The sequence below is a fragment of the Pleuronectes platessa genome, chromosome 18, assembly GCF_947347685.1.
Source record: "Pleuronectes platessa chromosome 18, fPlePla1.1, whole genome shotgun sequence".
NCBI lineage: Eukaryota > Metazoa > Chordata > Actinopteri > Pleuronectiformes > Pleuronectidae > Pleuronectes > Pleuronectes platessa.
Window position 1 is genome coordinate 7,651,153 of NC_070643.1, and position 18,680 is coordinate 7,669,832.

Below are 18,680 nucleotides of genomic sequence, written 5' to 3' on the forward strand. Positions count from 1 at the left end.
GGCTTGAGGTCTGGCTTGCTCTGATGACCAATAAGTCCAACTGCTCTGTTTGTTTGCAGTCCGAGCTAAAGTGCAATAGAGTTACGCAAATCGACAACAGACACAGCTTGGTGCTTCCCACTGAAATGGATCAGTCGCACAAACCCATGATCATAAACCTTGTTTTGAAACCACAGGAGAAGCGTGGCTGTTACATAAAAATTTCTCCCTGACCCTTGTTGGGAAATAGTTCAGGCGTCCCCAGATGTGGTGGAATCTGAGTTTCTCCAGGCCTTCGGAGATCAACGCAGATACACAACCAACACCACCACTCACAACACCACCATGGGCTAAACTGTCTTCAGTTGTAAATACAATATAGGCCTACACAATCCTTATATGTGACGCATAACAGGCTAAAGAGTAACTGCAACACAACATCCTTTCTGAACGCTGTTTTGATGTGTGATACAATTGCACAATTAAAAGGCCATAAATGGTCAGGTCACAGATTGAGTGTGTTGTGACCATTTGGAATCCTCTGAGGGCGCTGCGGTGTAAACAAGACCAACCACATGCAACTGGGTCACCCTGACCGTGTGTGTGTTTGTATGTGTGTTTGTGATCTCTTTCAGGGTTCAACGTTTCTGCTTGTGCCATGTTTTGTGGGTGAGTCACTTTGTGTGTGTGTGTTTGTGCTTGTGGGTGTGTCTGTGCGGACAGCGTGTCTGTGGTTGGGTGGTCTGAGAGCAGATGTTGATAACCTACTGTTTTTTTATTGATGCTATGACTTCTCCAAACATAATATCATGTAGAAGAGGAGTCTGGTGTGGAGAGCTGGGAGAAGTGGCTGATAGAGTAAAGACCAATGGTAAATAAGCTGGTAGGGATGGTAGCTGTGCGTTCACCATGCTCCTCAGAAGGTTCTATCTTCACTGTTTTCATGTGCTTTGAAGTCGTAGTGAGGAAAAAACATGCTGATTAAAATTGTGTCGTATTTTTTTGTTCACTTTCCAATGGACGTATCAGACGTGACATATGCATATGAACAATTCAAAACGTGTACATGTAAAGATGTCTGTATTGGCTAAAAAGTTTGGTGTTAGGCACTTGTGAGTTGGACATACAGAGTGTAAGAGACAAAGTGTAACATTTGACAACTTCACATTAGAAGCTATTCAGAGCTGATTACTACTAAAATGATGTCAACTGGTTTATAAGTGATGACATCAGCAACTCGGCAACTCGTGAACCAAAAATTGTGATATTCAATGCTGGGATGTAACAAAGTACATTCACTTTGTCACTGTACTTAAGTACACTTGTATGTACTATGATTAGTGGATTTATTTGCAGGTACTCTCACGTTAACTCTTCCCTATTAGACCCCGCCTCCTGTAGCAGCAGCAGCACTGGTGAAGAAGAAACACCGGAAATGGCTTCAGAAGAGGCCGAGACTCTGCCATAATGATGTATGCAATTACTGTTGCATTAAGGAAAAGTATGTTTATAAGTTGTTTATGCAGGTACTTACTTTTACCCAAGTAGAAAAGATTGTGTGGAGTACTTTATGAAAATATGCTAAACTGCTAAAGATGGCAAACATGTTAATCATTATAGCTGACCAATATCAGCATTTTACCTACATGTCACAGAGACATAAGACAACATTTAGTTCAAAGCACAGCTCTGCCTCAGTGCAGCCTCACATTAGTCTTAGATTGGAGGCAGAGCAGATTTTGCATCAGTTGCAGATCTTTGACAGTTTAATCCAGATTAACTATTACGCCATGAGCCGTAAACTATTTAGAGAACCCAGTGTTTTCCTCCATAGGCCTCTCGAATCCTCTTTATTGCCTTCACCAGTGGCACTATGTTGTCACACCTGTTTGATTTGTTTTTTGTAAAAATAGATGACTTATTATTACTTACTTACTCATTAATCTTAATGGGGGAAATCAGGTGCATTTAAGGGGACTGTTACCTTTGAGTGTGTCTAATTTTGAGCAGCTTGATTGGATTTAAAAAGTGACTATTGGGCCTTGACGGTGGTATGCGCACTACTGAGTGATATACTAGTGTTAGGATGTAGATTCAGGAAACCCAAAATAGTGTTCACAGATTTTTATCTAAAATATTTTCATGTCCCACGAATCCCTCTTTGACTCAGCAGATGACATCCATGGTAAATGTGCGAGTGTTGTGCAATTACTTTACGTGTAATCTCACCCCATCATAAACTTGACTCAAGTTCTTTTGATCATTCAGTTTTCTTGATTTTCATCCTAAAGGCTAATCTTATATGATTCACTCTGTATTGGACATTAATTATACACTGATTTAAAACCAGTTACCAGTTTGAATGTTATATTGATGTGTCTGCTTCATTTTGACCATTTATCTCATTAATGCCATGAAAATAGTAAGTGATACTAGTATACTTCTTAAATATTGTATCTGCTGATAAATTCACAGCCTTCTCTTTCAGAGTTTTTTATTGTACAGAGAAGAGAGGAGAACCTAAAATCTCTAAATTATAGCCTCAAAAGTAAGATTCTGATTTGGATTTATTCATTGTCTCTAAAAACATATGGGTCCTCTGGTCATTGCTGCTGTCTTATAACTATGGTTACATGGGCTGTTGTTGTACAGTATTTTCAAGCATCATTAATCCCTTAACACCTCGGTAATCATTAAATCTAAATTAGTCACAAAATGTTTTTTTGTCTTTCACCTCAACATGGGATTGGGATATGATTAGGCATATACATTACAGACTTCAATCTTATTAAGAGCTTGGAACACTGTGGCGGGATATTTGGTCCTTTTGGTGCCGAGAAAAATCCTGAAAACACACACACACACACACACACACACACACACACACACACACACACATCCAAACACACACACCCTAACAATAACCTTAATTTCACATCAACCTTACTTTAAAACATGTCTTCACTTAAAAATCTAATAATTTATTTTATAGGGACTGGATTTTTGTCCACTTAAGATAGAAAAGTCTCAATAATGTGACATGCACACACACACACACACACGCACACACACACACACACACACACACACACACACACACACACAGACAAGTACATTTTAACTGTTTTATTTTAACAAAGGACCTTTTCTTTCCTGCTACTTGGGTAAGGGGCTGTATTTGCTCAATAGCATTATCCAACATTTTTGTTGATTAAGAAAATTCACTGAACACTGAGACATTTGACAGATTGTTTTGAATTGTTTTGAAAGAGCCTAATTTTGTTTTTCAACCAGGATTATGTGGCTCATCGGGGACATTATTTGCAGCATGTTCATTCGGCGTGTATGTGTCTGAAATGTGCGCTGGCCCCAGCTCCCCGGCAAAGTCGCTTAGAGTGAGTCAGGAGATCAAAGTCGAAGCTGTAGATTAATCCACATAATAGGAGCTTTTCCACTAATAACAGAACATTCTTTTCATTCTGGCTGCCCGGTACGTCAGTGCCACTGAGCCTCTGACGTTGCACCAACACATTTGGAAAACTGTACACGTCTACACAATGCACAATCTTTAGTGACCCGAGAGGTACATTTAAAAATAGCTAGAGTTAAAGGCTCAACACCACTTTTGGAGAAAATTCATGTGCTTCACTGTGTGAGTTCACTGGTGCAGATGTACTGTAATTCCCACTATAATGATAAAATCTTCTCACTGTCATGAGACTCCCTCAGTTTGGGATTTTTCATAGCCTACTCCAAACTTAGGTGTTGCCTGTAGTCAGGCAGCGGATACTTTCACCATATCAGAGCTTGTTTGCTGGAAATACAGTAGTAGCCTGAAACCGATGGGAAATGGAAGAAACCAATGAGAGTGTAGGCTGTAAAACCAAAACAATGAGCTGATCCAGAAATTAAGATAAAACATCTTGGATATCAATGCTGCCATTTGGAGCCAGAGTCTGTGCAGTAGGGATCAAGGGAAGGAACCCTAATACACACACTCGACCAATTGTCAGTCTCAGCTGTCAATCATTCTTTTCACCTAATTCAAACAAGAAAATACACAGCTCCTTTTTTAAGACTTTAATAGCACTATCAATATTATTAATATCATGTGGCCAAATTCTAAGTGAAATCGCAAGTCACAGATGCTGGAAAACAAGGTGAAATTACAAGTCTTCTTTGATTTGATCGGTACTGAAGTCGAACTCAAGTCCAAGTCAAGTGACTTGAATACCCAAGATTCAAAAGTTCCTTGACAAATGTGTAGGTGAGGCCATAGAAGCGCCACTCTTATCTTTCTGCAGTCTGTGGAGAGGGCTGGGTGAACTGGGTGAAGGTTGATTGAGGTTGGAGCTAATGCTAGGCTAACCTCACATCTCGTCTCCCATAAGCAGCGCACAGCAGCTATTCCCAATCAAGCAGAATAATCATTTGTAAAGGTATCGCTCAGAGCTGGCCTGTGTTTCGTCTCAGCGAGAAGGCCTCACCATTGCCAGACAGATGTTTGGGTTGGATCGCCATGTGGTGGAACGCCACCCTTCCATCTGGCTCTGGCTCCGTTAGCTACAGGAATAGAACACTGAGAAAGCAGGGAACACAACTCCCATTTCAATAGCGATAGCACGATAGAAGAATGTTCTTCCTGCACCTGCAAGTCTTTTCTTTTATGAGCGCAGCAGAAGGAAGGGGGGGAAAAAACGACTTCAGCAATAATCATCCAAGGAATTTAATTTTGCCTCGGCTAAATCACTTGGAATGTTTGCATTGCACCTCAGAACCTGAGTCCGTCCAGGCACCAGGGATTTTCATTATGAGCGGGCCAACTGAACACTGGGAATGAGGCTGGCATTAAAACAAACTGTTGAGTGCAAGAGAAATACAACAAACACAAGTATTTTAGGAGCGATAAACAAAACTTAATTTTCTATATTAATCTTGTCAATAAGTGCTCACGTTGTTAATCCATGAATGTCCATCTGGATTACAAGCTGAAATCTTTACCCACTGAATGATCATCAATAACAGACAAAGATCAACACTCTCCTGGAGTTTACATAAGACTACACACTCCCTGGTGCCCCTTCAAGCAAAGATACCACTCCCCATTAAAAGCTTATCAACCCCAACTGTGGCTTAAAACACTGTGGCTGTGTAATTGCAGATTCCTGATATATTAAACTACTGACTGTGAAACGGATTAAAGCAATGTATTCTTAGGTTATGCAAAGATTTTCCCCTGTGCACCAGGCGGACAGGCAGCTCCCTCCCATCATGCCCTGTCTCCCTCTTTAAGTATCAGCTGTCTGCTGCCAAAAGCCTGACTGGATATTAATAGCAACACTGCCAGAATCAAAACCACATTTGTTTAGGTCAAGGCTGAGCTCCACATCCATTAAACAATACACAGAAACGCAAATGGCTCTGGCAGCACAGAGAAGAGGAATCAGAGATAAACTAAACAGATAGCTGCAGGCTCCAACTGCTTCAGATGGAGAAGTCAATCGACAAAGGTTAATCACTTAAACTTCCCAAGGGTGAGTGCACTGTACATGCGTCAGCCAGCGACTTGGAGTCTCGCTGCTGAACGCCGGCCAAGCTGGACTGAGGGTGATTTGTGAGCTCTGCAGCACAAGATAAACTGTGAGACCAAGAGGCCAAAAGCTTTTTGAGCCGTTTAATCTCCAACAACCACTTTAGATCAGAGACTTTTATCACTTTAAACTGGATTCAAGTTACGGCTCTCGGAGTCCGTTTCTGGTTTCAAATCTCACATTCAACAAGATGTTGTCTTTTTTAAGTTTAACTAAACATGCAATTCCTCATTTAAAGTGTGATCATCCCTGTGCTTATGCTTGTGGCGTCTGTGAGCTCTTGAACTGTTCAGCGAGGACGGTTATTTTGTAGAGCCGCACAGAGGAGGTTTCCCTGAGTAAAACACTGACATCTAGTGCACAAGCCGACAGGAACATGTTGCCTGTTTGTGTGCACATCTAATTCTTTCAGCTACAACAACACTCTGTGTCATTTTCGGTGGCAGCTACTTCCTTGGAGTTGTGAAATAAGGAAGGAGCCATTGTCCATTCCGATGTTATGTGGTTCCAGATCTAAGTGCACGCCAGGTGGGTGGGTGGGGGATTTTGCAGGCTATCTCACCAGGAACGTCACACACCTTGACTATGAGGTGGTCATGTTGCACAGTAATACAACTCCACTTCCAACCTTCGTATTCGAATAGTTACCTCTTTGATTTAGCAACACAGTGATTTCAGAGAAGTCAGTTGGCTGAGCACAGCTGGACTTCCCATCTAAGGTGGCAGGGAAAGGTCAAACAGGAGCGAACCCAGAGAGTGTATGTGTGATGGATGACCATGGCAGGATGACCAGTATCAAACCCTGCTGACAAAGACCAGAGACCAGAACATTCCCTAATAAAAGTCAAGCCTCAGTTTTCTCAGAACAGTGGGAACAAAATTCAACAGGAAAGGGGGGGGGTTATGTCTCTCCCTGTGTGTGTGTGTGTGTGTGTGTGTGTGTCAGTGTGTGTGTGTGTGTGTGTGTGTGTGTGTGTGTGCGCGTGTGTGGCTCTGTGTGTGTTTGTGTGTGAGAGTCTGTTCTGCAGGGCTGTGTCTGAACTTCTAGTATCTTTGGAACTGGCTTGTGCCCAGATTCTGACACATCTGTCCAGAATCTGAAGACAAAAGGAAAGGGAGGAGGGGAGCAGCGTGCATAAGAAAGACACAGTATGTGTGTGTGTGTGTGTGTGTGTAAAGTCGGTGTCTAGTAGCTAATACCTGCAATAACAATGAACTGCTCGTAGACTCCTCAGAAGGTGAGCTCCAGCTGCTAACGTGCACAGACGTCCACACGTGTGGGATGTGTTCAGAGAACTGGGTTAGGTAAACAGTAGCACTGATAACCCTGATGTTACCCTGGCCAATCTGATTGGCTTATCTCGTCGTGATGTCTTCCAAAACCCTGGCTTTCGGCCAATAGAAACAGGTCAGGGAACACTCTGGCCCACTCAGTGGAGAGAAAACATGTTATGCTGACAGGAAAAGAGTGAAGCCGTGAGGATATGTGCAGGGCATATGGCCTGCACATATCCTCACCTGCACATGCCCTCAGAAGCTGTATTTATTCAAACATAAAGCCCTGTTACTCAAATGTTAGAATAACATAAATACTTAAAAACATTAAGGGTTAATGAGTAGCCATAAAAATCATTACTGCAGATTGAAACCAAATAAACTGTATAGATTGAGGACTTGTCTCCACTTCCTCCCACTATGCAGAAATGAAACCAAAATATCACAGAAACAAACACTCCCATCTTGCCCATTTAGAGCCAGGGGATGGAGCTAACATAGCAAGGTTCCTCAACCAATCATGAGTCAGTCTCAGCTGTCAATCATGACATTTCAACTCGTCCATTTTTGTATACCATTTATATTGCACTGACTGGGGGGAATACAACATTTGGCTATTATAAACAACAATCAAATACTACAGGTGACATAAAACTAACATGTACATGCTAACAAAGGGTTAAATAGATTTAAATGCTACTTAAAATCCATTCACATCCACATACAGGTGTTTTATAAAAAAAACATAATGATAATTATAATGTTGATTTTATTCTCCACCCGCCTCCTGTCAGTAATCAACCTCAGTAAATTGTAAATAGAAATTATCAGACAAATTAGCTGCAGCAGTTTATGCTTACAACCCATGAAATGCTATTTCCTGTCCTACTTGTTTCTCAACACCGATGAACGGTAGCTTAACCCAGTCTGACTGCCCCTTATAGACTAAATGCAGCCAGTGTATCAATGACAATAATGCAGCAGTAATATGTTCAGCAGAGTCCAATATAGCTTTTTCTATTTGTTGTTATTATTACTACATCCCCGTAGTCAATACGGGTAATTCCCCTGTTTTCACCTCTAGGGGACCTCTCCATGGGAGTGATGTGTGACATTTTTGTCATCCAAATTTCCAAATTTTAGCCGGTCTGTTATTACATTTGTAAGTTATCCCTTCCTCAAGGTTATGCTGACCTATTACTGTGTATGGACCTCATTTATACACAACACTAACTGGAGGATTTTGTTATGATCTGTCGGAATAAATGGAGATTGCAAAAGGAGATCGAACCATGAATATCCAAAAATAGATGGTACATAACATTTAGTTACAACGTGAAAGCGGCAGAGGACTTATGTTTTGAAAAAAAGCCTCTTATGTTACTCTTCAGCCTTCTGTCTTGTTTTTTATACCCAAAATAATGAATATGAATTATGAGCTGACAGAAGAACACTTGCATATACATAAACATTCACCATAAAGCAGGAAATAACACTTTGTTCAAACAAAATGTATGCCCGAGTGTGGAGCTCATAAGATGGCAAAGGAGGGAAGCCTTATTACAGCTCCTGTAAATGCATCAGCTGGCCTCAAACCCCGAGTGAAACAAATCCAGTGAAAACTTGTTATTCTGCCGTCCAGGCCTGAGCTGTTTTTACTGCAGGTCTTTGGTAGCGCGCTCTGGTGTGAGTTTAATGAGTTGTGTGCTTCGGCCCGAGAATGCAGGAGAAAGGCCGCAATGTCCGTTTATGAAAAGGTCAAATTTCAAGTGTGTGTGTGTGTGTGTGCATGTGCCTGATAGGGAAGACAGCAACAGTGCAGCCCCCCTCTATTTCACATGAAATGCTATGAGGACAACTCATAGTTCAGATCATATAATATATTATATGAGGGTGGATATAAAAAGGACATACAAATTAATGACTTCTGTAAAGTAAAACAACACACCTTTGTTTTTAATTTGACTGCATATCTTTCTGTTGCAAGGGAAAAGGGGGGCTGCAGTCAGAAGTGCATTTGAAAGTGATTATACATGGCGAGGTTAAATTATGAGCTGTTGTAGCGCTGCGTCGCTGTGACACACACACGCCCGCACCGAGGCAACTCTGGCAAAGTGAGTCCCTAAATATAGCCATCACACGGTGTTATTATCACAGCAGGGGCAGTGCTCTGTTATCTCTCACCCTTCACTCCCATTGTTTTACTACTCCAGCAGATGACAGCTTCACTAAGACCGGGGCCAATTTTCTCTGTATATGGCCTGTTATATAAAACCTGCACTGCTCTCTCTTTGGCTTGCCGTGTTTTAAGGCAGAAACACTTTATAAAATATTTCACGTCAGGTTTCTGTTCCAGAGAGGACGAAAAAATCCTCCCACCCAAAACCCGCCGTACAGCCACACCCACATTGTTCTTTTTATTTCTGTTTATCCCTGTGACAAGAATGGAGTCGGCCCTAAAGGGAAGGCTGACCAACCGTGACGCATTAAAAAGGAAAAATTATTTTTCTCAGGAAATCAAACTTCATGCGCGTCTTTGTGTTGCCAGAGTGAATAAGGGTGAGAATGGCATGTGGTGGCATCAGGACAGGGAAACATACGCAATCAGTCAAATACACAACGCACACACTCAGTCTTCATTAGGGATTGTAAAAGCAGCAGCTGGATGGGAAGGCCTGGCATTGCACACACACACACACACACACACACACACACCCCACAGGGAGCATTGTGTTACTTTCCTTCCTTTGTGAAAGACCAGTGACATAAAAATGTCCATCAAGGGCTTGCTGAGTCACTTATTCAGAACTAGCCACACTGAACAGCATGATGGGAAGTGGTGACCCGGTGGCACAACACCTGCTGTGCTGCTGCCTGGTCTGCATGGGACTGCCTTTGCAGTCTGGATCAGTGGTTGCAGACAAACGCAACAGTACTACACACACACACACACACACACACACACACACACACACAGATACAAAATACTCATTCACAAAAGCTATTGTTATGTGTGTACCAAGCTTTGGCCTGTTTCAACATGTCCCAACAACAAATAGCTTATTTTGCTACTATTTTTCTCAAAACACAGTTCTGAGCTCCTCCTCTGGTTTGTTTACACCCAAACAAACATAGTGTTGATTGAGGGGTCAGAAGAGCTTAGCATTAGAGCCACGTACACAATAGAAACACAATCCACCAACCCACTATCAGTAGTCTGCATAGCTTATCTGAAGGGACAGAAAAATAGAAATTCAAGATGTTTTTTTTTTAGGGTTTATTTATATTATTTAATTACAAGAACGTCTCAGAAATCATGGTCATGGATTGGTCAGGGTATTTAGCCACTGTTTAATTCATTCATATGTCACTCTACACAATGATGAGCACAAACTAAGAGATTGTTCCACATTTTGTGAAATAAACTCAGGCCTATTCAAATGCTCTCTTTCCAGAAATTAGGTGACAAGATCGATACAACGGTCATGTCTGCAGGCAATTATGAAGCTATACCACCAATAGCTAGTTAGCATAGCTTAGTCCCACTGTTTGATATACTCAGATTTGACCTGCACCATCATCCAGCCCACGAACTGTGTGGAATGATGACACTAGGCCAGTGATTTTCAACCTTTTTTGAGCCGCAGCACATTTTTTACATTTACAAAATCCTGGGGCACACCACCAACCAAAATGACACAAAATGACACTCTATGGCCTAACACAGTACATATAATACATATAATTAGAAATATAGTTTCTAAATGTATTAAAAAGCACTATTTTAAATTATTTCAGCCCTTTATTACTCTTACCTTTTAATGAGGTATTGAATCAGATTTATGAAACAATCTTTGATTTAACTAAACTTTATTTAACGGAGACATATTATACCCATTTTATCACAGTTGATATGGTTCCTTGGGGTCTTAATGAAATGTCTCTAACATATTTTGGTCAAAATACCACAAGGATCATTTAAAACAGGACATTTTAACCCTGTCTAAAACAGATTGACCTGTTTTGAGTGCCAATAGTTACTCCCGCCGTTCACCCGCGCTTCATTGAATTTCTTCACTTTGACATTCAGAGCACTGGGCAGAAATCACATCGCGTCAACACCCACCGTGGGCCTTCGCGATGCTTTGTTTTAATTAAACAGTCGGATTCCCCTGGTCCGCACCAGAGTCAGATGCTAGGCGCCAGCCGAGGCGCACCGCCGGAAGGGGCCCCCCGCGCGAACGGAGGGTTCCCCCAGCGGGCGCCGTAGCTGAGGTGATCCGCGAGAAGGGCCCGACACACGTCCAGAGTCGCCGCCGCCGACCGCCGTACCCGGTCCCCTCCAACGGCCCGCCTTCCGCACCGGCGGGGGACACCACCCCGCGGTCCAAGAGAAAGAAAGCCCCCGCACCACCGAAGCCGTGAGGCACCGCAGAAGAGGACCTCCCCCCGCCAAAAAACGTCGAGACGTGCCGCACGTCGGGTCTCTGGAGGCGTGGAGAGGAGGGCGACGGGGCGACTGCTCCCCCAGCCGCGGCACGTGCCCAGCGGTTTAACCACAAATACCAATGATATCAGTGAAAGTCAAGTTTATTACCGATGTGCAGATTTCGGAAAACATCTTCGGTGCAACACTAGATATTAGATAATTTCCCACGGCACACCTGACGATCTCTCACGGCACACTGGTTGAAAATCACTGCACTAGGCGGTCTGCTCCTGTTATCCAGACCTGGAACTGGTGGGAACCTCAGGAAGTCTTGTGTTGAATGTTTTGGATGGGGCACACATGCAGTCAACACTCCTACAAAAAGGGCCCCTGTGTTTTCATACAGTTTCAAGGTCTCCCATCTCCTCTGGTCTAAATTCCCTCCACAAACGTGAAAATCTCAGAATGACCTAACTTAAGGAAATGCCCAAATTGTTAATATTGTTATAGAATTAGTGGGCACTGGCTAATTAATCCTACTGTGTATGCCCCCTGTGTGAGTGTGTTCCATGATGACGTTGTGTGTTATTTATCTGAGCATCTGTTTCACTTACAAACATGGACTAATGCATTATAGGGTGATTAAACAAAGCCTACATTAGATCAGAGATGATTTGTCAAATGAGCATGACTCAGATTTTCCAGACATGAAACACCAAAGGCAACTTCAGCAAAAATATTACAGCCTAACTGCAACCATCTGTGTGTGTTTGTATGTGTGGGCACGCGAGTGTGATGCAGCAGTCATCATTAATGTGCATACTATGCATGTGTGTGTGATCTCATAGAAAAGGATGTTTGCAAGTCCTGCCATGACCTCTGCTTCCAGGCTTCCTTATATTTCTGTCATTTATGGAGGATCGCCTGTTCCAACAAAGATTAGAGGCATGAATTACATTCAGTTTAAAGAAAACTTAACATTCCGTCTCCTGGACGTCACAAGGTGCCAGTGTTTTCATCAGGGAGGTCAGACAGGATTTCCCCCACCGGTAGCAGTTGGTTACACAAATATAGACCTGAAAACAAACATGTTATTGGGGAGAGGGCCACAGGAAAAGCCAGACAAAGCATCTGTGACGTAGCAGCTGAAAATAAATCACATTTTCCTTCACTCAGCCTTCCTGAAGAAGGCCATTCGGTTTGGTTCTCAAGACTTCTGATTAACTAACGACCTCCGTGGCAACGCAAAAATCACAACACAAGTACAGAGTGGCCTACGCAATGAAGGATTTGTTTGTATTAGCTTTAATGAAGTAATGGATATTAGACATTAAACAGCAATATTAATAAGGTTCTTTCATGACTGAGTTCCCCCTGACCTGTGAGCCAAACACATCTGTATAAACTGATTTCTAAGTTATTTTGTTTGCACAGTTTTTCAATAAGTGTATTTCCCGAAGTGTATCCCAAATTTCAGATGAATGTGAACTCATTGCTCTTCTGGTCTAACGCTCATTCTTGACTTTCTTAAAGAGATGTAACCTATTCTGTGGACCACAGCGGGTTTCCTGTCTTTGTTTGGAGTGAGAGAAGCCGTGTGGCCTCTCAGGAGGTGTAGGTGGTGGAAGAACTCCAATCAAGTCAAACAGAGGGACCACAACAAAAGAGCCAGGATAGTGTTTAACTACTTGCCATATACACTATTTGCAAAGCCCAATCAAATCAGAAATTGTCTGAAATGTATTTGTTTGTCTCTACATTGGTCCATTGACCTACCGACAACCTGTCCAACTTGTCCCCATCTTTCACCCCATCTCAGCTGGGAATGGCTTCAGCCCCCTGCGACCCTTTAGAATCCAGATAATAGATTATGGATGAAATATTAAGTTTGAAAGTGCTTGATAATAGCAACTTTGATGAGGAGCCATGGCAGGTTTGAACGTAACATGGTTGTGCTGCCCTCTAGTGGTGAATCCGTCACACAGTCAATGTGCCAAAAAATTGCTAATATAATAGTCTTTGAGGTAAAAATGCCAAACATTGTGATGGTTACAGCTCCTTGAATTTAATAATATCTGGGATCCGTGTTTTAAAATATACCAAACTTAATGTATTGCCTAGATATGTAATAAACTTCAAATACAATAACATTTACAATATGTACCTTTATGGAAAGGGCTCTGGTGCAAAAGTGCAGATAAATAAATATTAACTATCATATCCTTAAAACATTACTTAATCCTAGTTATTATACAATAGCTGTATTTGATGTTTAATTAAGCATACACACACTCCCCTGCCTTCTGTTTTTAAAACACTATGGTTTAGAAACAAGTTTGTGTTGATGTCACTCATTGTCAACTTTATTGTCAATTCTGCCATATGTAGAGGACATAGACAGGATTGAAATGCTGTTTCTCTCTGATCCCCAGTGTACACATATATAATAGACAGACGAATAAGTATGGAACATATTATGTACTCAAAACATAGTACACAGTACAACATAGTAAGCATACATAAGGCAAACAGTGGATAGGATAGAGTACTGCAAAACGGAGTAGAGCAAAATGGATTGAGAGTGCTAAAATACTAAATGGGATGTAATGTAATTTACATTCACAGGATGTATTATTCTATTATCATGATAATGATAATAATAATAATAACACATAACTGTCGCTTCTTATTAAACTTTGTAAACAGCTTTATAATATTAGACTATTTTAACACTGGTTTACTCTGATGCTCAAACCTATCAGACTGCGCATGCGCGCAGGATCAGCGGAAACTGTATGTGCGGCAGGCGGAAGTGCTAACGTCCTTTCTGATCCCGGACTGCCATCATGGTGAGTTCGCCATGAGGGTTTTGGCATTTACAAGATGAAATTCTTCTCCTATATGTGGTTTGACTGGAGCCATAAGAGTCGCGTGTGTTGTTAACACACCCATTCACACATTTGTCGAGTGTTTGATTTGGTAAAACACGGTTTAGCCTTTAAATGAGCGTTTGTTAAGATGTCGGCTCTTGCCCGCACTGCAACGTGGTCCGTCGGGCTGAGAGGGCCGTGACCAGCTCGGTGAAACAAACCCGTCTGTCTCGGTTTGTCTCCACAACACCGACTCGAATCATGCGTGTACGACTGTGTAGCATTTAAGTGTATCTTATATTTGTTGTTCTATGTAGCCCTGTTTCGTGTAGTTGTTAGCAGAGACATATGCTAGTTGATGCTAGCTAGTTCCGTGCAGTGCTACCGACCGCTAGCTCCCCAGCCTCCATCCCGACAGACATGCAGGACTGTGTCCACCAGCCGCAGTTTCTGATCATTTCTCGTGTCCGGTGTCTTTTCCCAGGTGTTCAAGCGCTTCGTCGAGATCGGCCGCGTCGCCTACCTCTCTTTCGGACCCCATGCTGGCAAGCTGGTGGCCATCGTCGATGTCATCGATCAAAATAGGGTGAGCCCCCTGAAGCACATTTAGTTGATCATTGTCAGTTTGTTCTTTTAGGACGTGATTATGATTGTGTGTTTTCTGTGGCCCGTGTTTTCCAGGCTCTGGTTGATGGTCCCTGCACAGGAGTGAAGAGGCAATCCATGCCCTTCAAGTGCATGCAGCTCACAGACTACGTCATCAAAGTTCCTCACAGGTGAGGGGGACAGTGACCACAACCAAAACCCTGCACATAATGAACACACCTAAGATGCATGTACTGGATCCTTTTTTCAAATGTCTGTCCTATCCTTTAACATGTAGTTGTTTTATAATAGATGATAGGATGAGAGGGGAAAAAACTAAGACAATCTCTGAAGAATGTGTCCTCAGGTCTACCAAGCTACACGCACAGGAGTGTAAATCCTGTAAATATGTATAAAGTTTAAATAACTATTGAAATTCCACCGTACATAAGAGCAACATCTGGAGGCAAAGCTTCAGCAGTGTTATCTGAAGTAAATTGACGATTTTGACTTTGTATGTGTACAAATGCGTCCAATGTGACCAACTTGGATATAATACATCTTGTTTAATAACTAGTATGCCAGTGATCACATGACCTTACCTAGACCCAGCTTGAAATTTACTTAAGAGAAACATCAATATTGTTCTACAGTGTCAACACATGGTGAAATGTTGTCGCATGCTTTTACTACGAGATCTCACTGTATGTTATGTTTTGCAGTGCCCGTCAGAAGTTTGTGAGGAGAGCCTGGGAAAAGGCCGGAGTCAACGAGAAGTGGGAACAGAGCAACTGGGCCAAGAAGATCGAGGCCAGACAGAAGGTAAAGGCCATGTTTCATCATCAGGTCGTTGTTCTGCTGCGGAAATGATTAGCTCTCATAGAGGAGTAATCAAGACATCATGCAGCTGATATTGGAGATTTCTTTAATCTGGCTTCAGGATTAAACACAAAAAACGCCATATATGGGCTTATTCTGTTTTTGTGACTGTAGATAAACTGTTCACTTTTCAGATTGTAGATAAACATGGGAGGTTGTATTTGTTTTGTGGGGCAGGTCGTAAAAACACACTTTGAATTTGAGCTCTGTCTTCTGGAAATGTTACTATATAATTGTCTAAGTCAGAGTAGTCATGGTTAAGTTTGGAATGGCTAGGTGAAGCTGTTGGTCCTCATCTCACCTGAGCCAGTCATCTGGGTGATGTTTCTCACTGGATCAAGTGAACACACCTCAAAATCTGCTGCAGCTGTTTTATTTGCTAGATGGAAACGTATCACCTTTTAAACAGCAAGCTATCTGTGAGCCCAATACTTAATGTGTCGCCAGCGTCATTTAGTGTGAGTGGCAGCACTGTTTGGATTTTTTTAAGTGCTGTTATTTTTCCTCTCTTTGAATCACTAATTCCTCGCTCTGATGGAAATATTGCTCTGTTTCCCAAAGGGTTTTTGTTGGCTACTTTATCGTAAATACATTTGAGATTGATCAATCATTATCTATTCCTGGGCATGGCTGGATTAGACCTGGTGGCTTCTGGCCTTTTTTTGTGATGAATATAAGTTGTAACAGTTATTACAGTAAAACTCTACTAGACTAGTTAACACATATTGTTCATTGACAACTTATCAGTGGTCAACACTTTTGACTGTCGTTAATAATCATCATACATCCTGGTTATCATGTTTTGTAATGAAATGTATCTAGAGCTTAAACGTATATCACTGACTTTATTTCCCTGGTTTTCTTTGCAGAGGGCCAAGATGTCTGACTTTGACCGCTACAAGGTGATGAAGGCCAAGAGGATGGTAAGTGCTACAGAAACACATCACCTGTCAAGCAAATCAGCCAAGTAACCAAACCTTAGCTCTGGTGGTTTAGTACGAAAGAGGAGCTTTATCCTCTGAAGCTAATGCAAACATCTAAATATCCCACTTGGACGAATTAATTGGTTTAAAACAACACTTTTCTCAATAGTTACACCCTTAAAGTTGAATATAAAAATGCAGCATAGACTTATTGTAGTTCCTATCCACTTTATTAAATGTGTGAACATGGTTGATTTATTGGGGACAGCTCTCTAAAGTAAACCCTCACTATTATTGAACTTGTCCTGTGTGAAAGGCTATTTGTACTTTTAAAGCTGTGTTGAATGTGATCAGAGCCTTGTCAGAGTGCAGACCAAAAAGTAAAATAAACGATGGCTCACTTAGTTTTACTGTAATTATGCCACTTGGCCAGCATTTGTAACAGCTTGGTGCCACTGTGTGGCATACAATGAAGTGATTTTAATTTCCCTTCACAACCAGTGACATGTGACCATCCATGTGTGTGTGTGAATTAATCCTGCAGCAGTTACTGAGAGTTGTTCTTGTTTTCTGCAGAGGAACAAGATCATCAAGCATGAGGTGAAGAAGCTCCAGAAGGTGGCAGCAAAGAAGTGAACAGTATTCACTAAATAAATGTTTCTGTTCAATTTTCCATCTGTCTCCTCCTCTGTTCTCTATTTGGTAAAACATGTAGTAGCTCAATTACATGTTTTCCACCTGTGAATAAATCTTCTGTTCCAACATAAATGTTGGAACAAGGTTTTGTGAGCTGAACCCAAGTTTCTTTAGTTCTGAATATGTTCAGCAAAATATATGATCACAACTATATTTAAATCATATTGAACCTTTAAATAGTGTAGATATATCTACTGTGCTATTAACATGTCACATTAATTTTATATAAAAGATTGACTGTTAAAAAAGAAACATTTTTAAAAACCTACATTTTACTTCTAAATCCTACCTGCTCTGGTGCTTAGTGACTTCAAATATAGATGCCAAAATAACATCAAACTAAGAATTAGTTCCTACAATAAGGATACAAATAAAGCTATTTAACCAATTTTTACATTTAATCAAGAGTCAGAATTGACTTAACATACATAAATTTGTTTTCACTACAGTAGCCTGCTAGCGTTTTGAGTAAGAGCAAGAGCTGGTTATTTGATTTTGTTTAAAAAAAAAACGTTTTTCCCTCTTCCGTTATACAACCACTAGATGGCAGTCTCAGCTTATAGTGGAGCTAAAACCCTTTGTCTTTCAGCTGAAAAGGACCATAGAGCAGCCTCTGACATGTCTGGAGGTATATTAGAGCCACAGAGTAAATAACATGTGAAGGCTGTTTGCTGCCAGGTTGTGGTGATGGAGGGGAAATGAATAAATCACCTAACAGAGCAGGTGGCACTAAAACTCACCACCACACAGGGCTGCCTGCCATCAAAGACTTAAACTGGAGACATGAGTCCCTGCTGCCCTGACCAGTATGGAGGCTGAGTCCTTCAGCAGCTAAACAGGTTCCTCCTTAGAGAGAAACCTGGTAAATATTACATAACATCACATTTGAACGTTGTCAACCTGGTGCCGAGAGGGCAGGGACTTATTGGAAAATGATGCAAACACACACACACAGCCAGTGGATTCCTCCCTGGCAGTCTGAGAATTGGAGGCTGAGGATGGCTGAGTGGTGGAGGATGCCTGTGGTCGGACTGACAGCCTGTCTATGGTGTCAGTGCTGATAATGGTGATAATGAGCCATTGTTCCTCTGCAGCCTGATTCATGCATTACAAACATGAATGTAAAATCCCCCCCTCTCTGTAGTTTAGTGTCTGAGAGCATGGGCCTGGCATCAGCTGGGCTGCAGAGGAACCATGGCAAGTGTTGTTATTATCACTGGGCCTGAAAAACACGCTGTTCTCTCAGCGTAGCTCTGACGTCAGAGATGAATGGTAGCGAGGTGCAGTGATGACACAGCTGTCATTGGCTACTAGCTATACCGGAAAACAGGTGAATATTCCTTCACAATAAAAGTTTATTTGAGCCTATTAAGCGTTCCCATTTTACATTAAGGTACAAACCAATTTTTGCATCTCTTGATTTTTCATTTTCCTCTTACGATCTGGTAAAATT

At 41.7% G+C, this 18,680-nt stretch overlaps 1 protein-coding gene across 1 annotated transcript; it reads left to right on the forward strand.

The window, feature by feature from the left end:
• Positions 1-14,066: 14,066 nt before the first annotated feature.
• rpl14 (ribosomal protein L14) lies at positions 14,067-17,204 on the forward strand. The gene is made up of 6 exons (XM_053446543.1): positions 14,067-14,123; positions 14,629-14,730; positions 14,826-14,920; positions 15,452-15,551; positions 16,478-16,531; positions 17,108-17,204. Exons 1-6 carry the CDS (start codon positions 14,121-14,123, stop codon positions 17,165-17,167), a joined length of 414 nt encoding a protein of 137 aa, XP_053302518.1. The 5' UTR covers positions 14,067-14,120; the 3' UTR covers positions 17,168-17,204.
• The last annotated feature ends 1,476 nt before the right edge of the window (positions 17,205-18,680 follow it).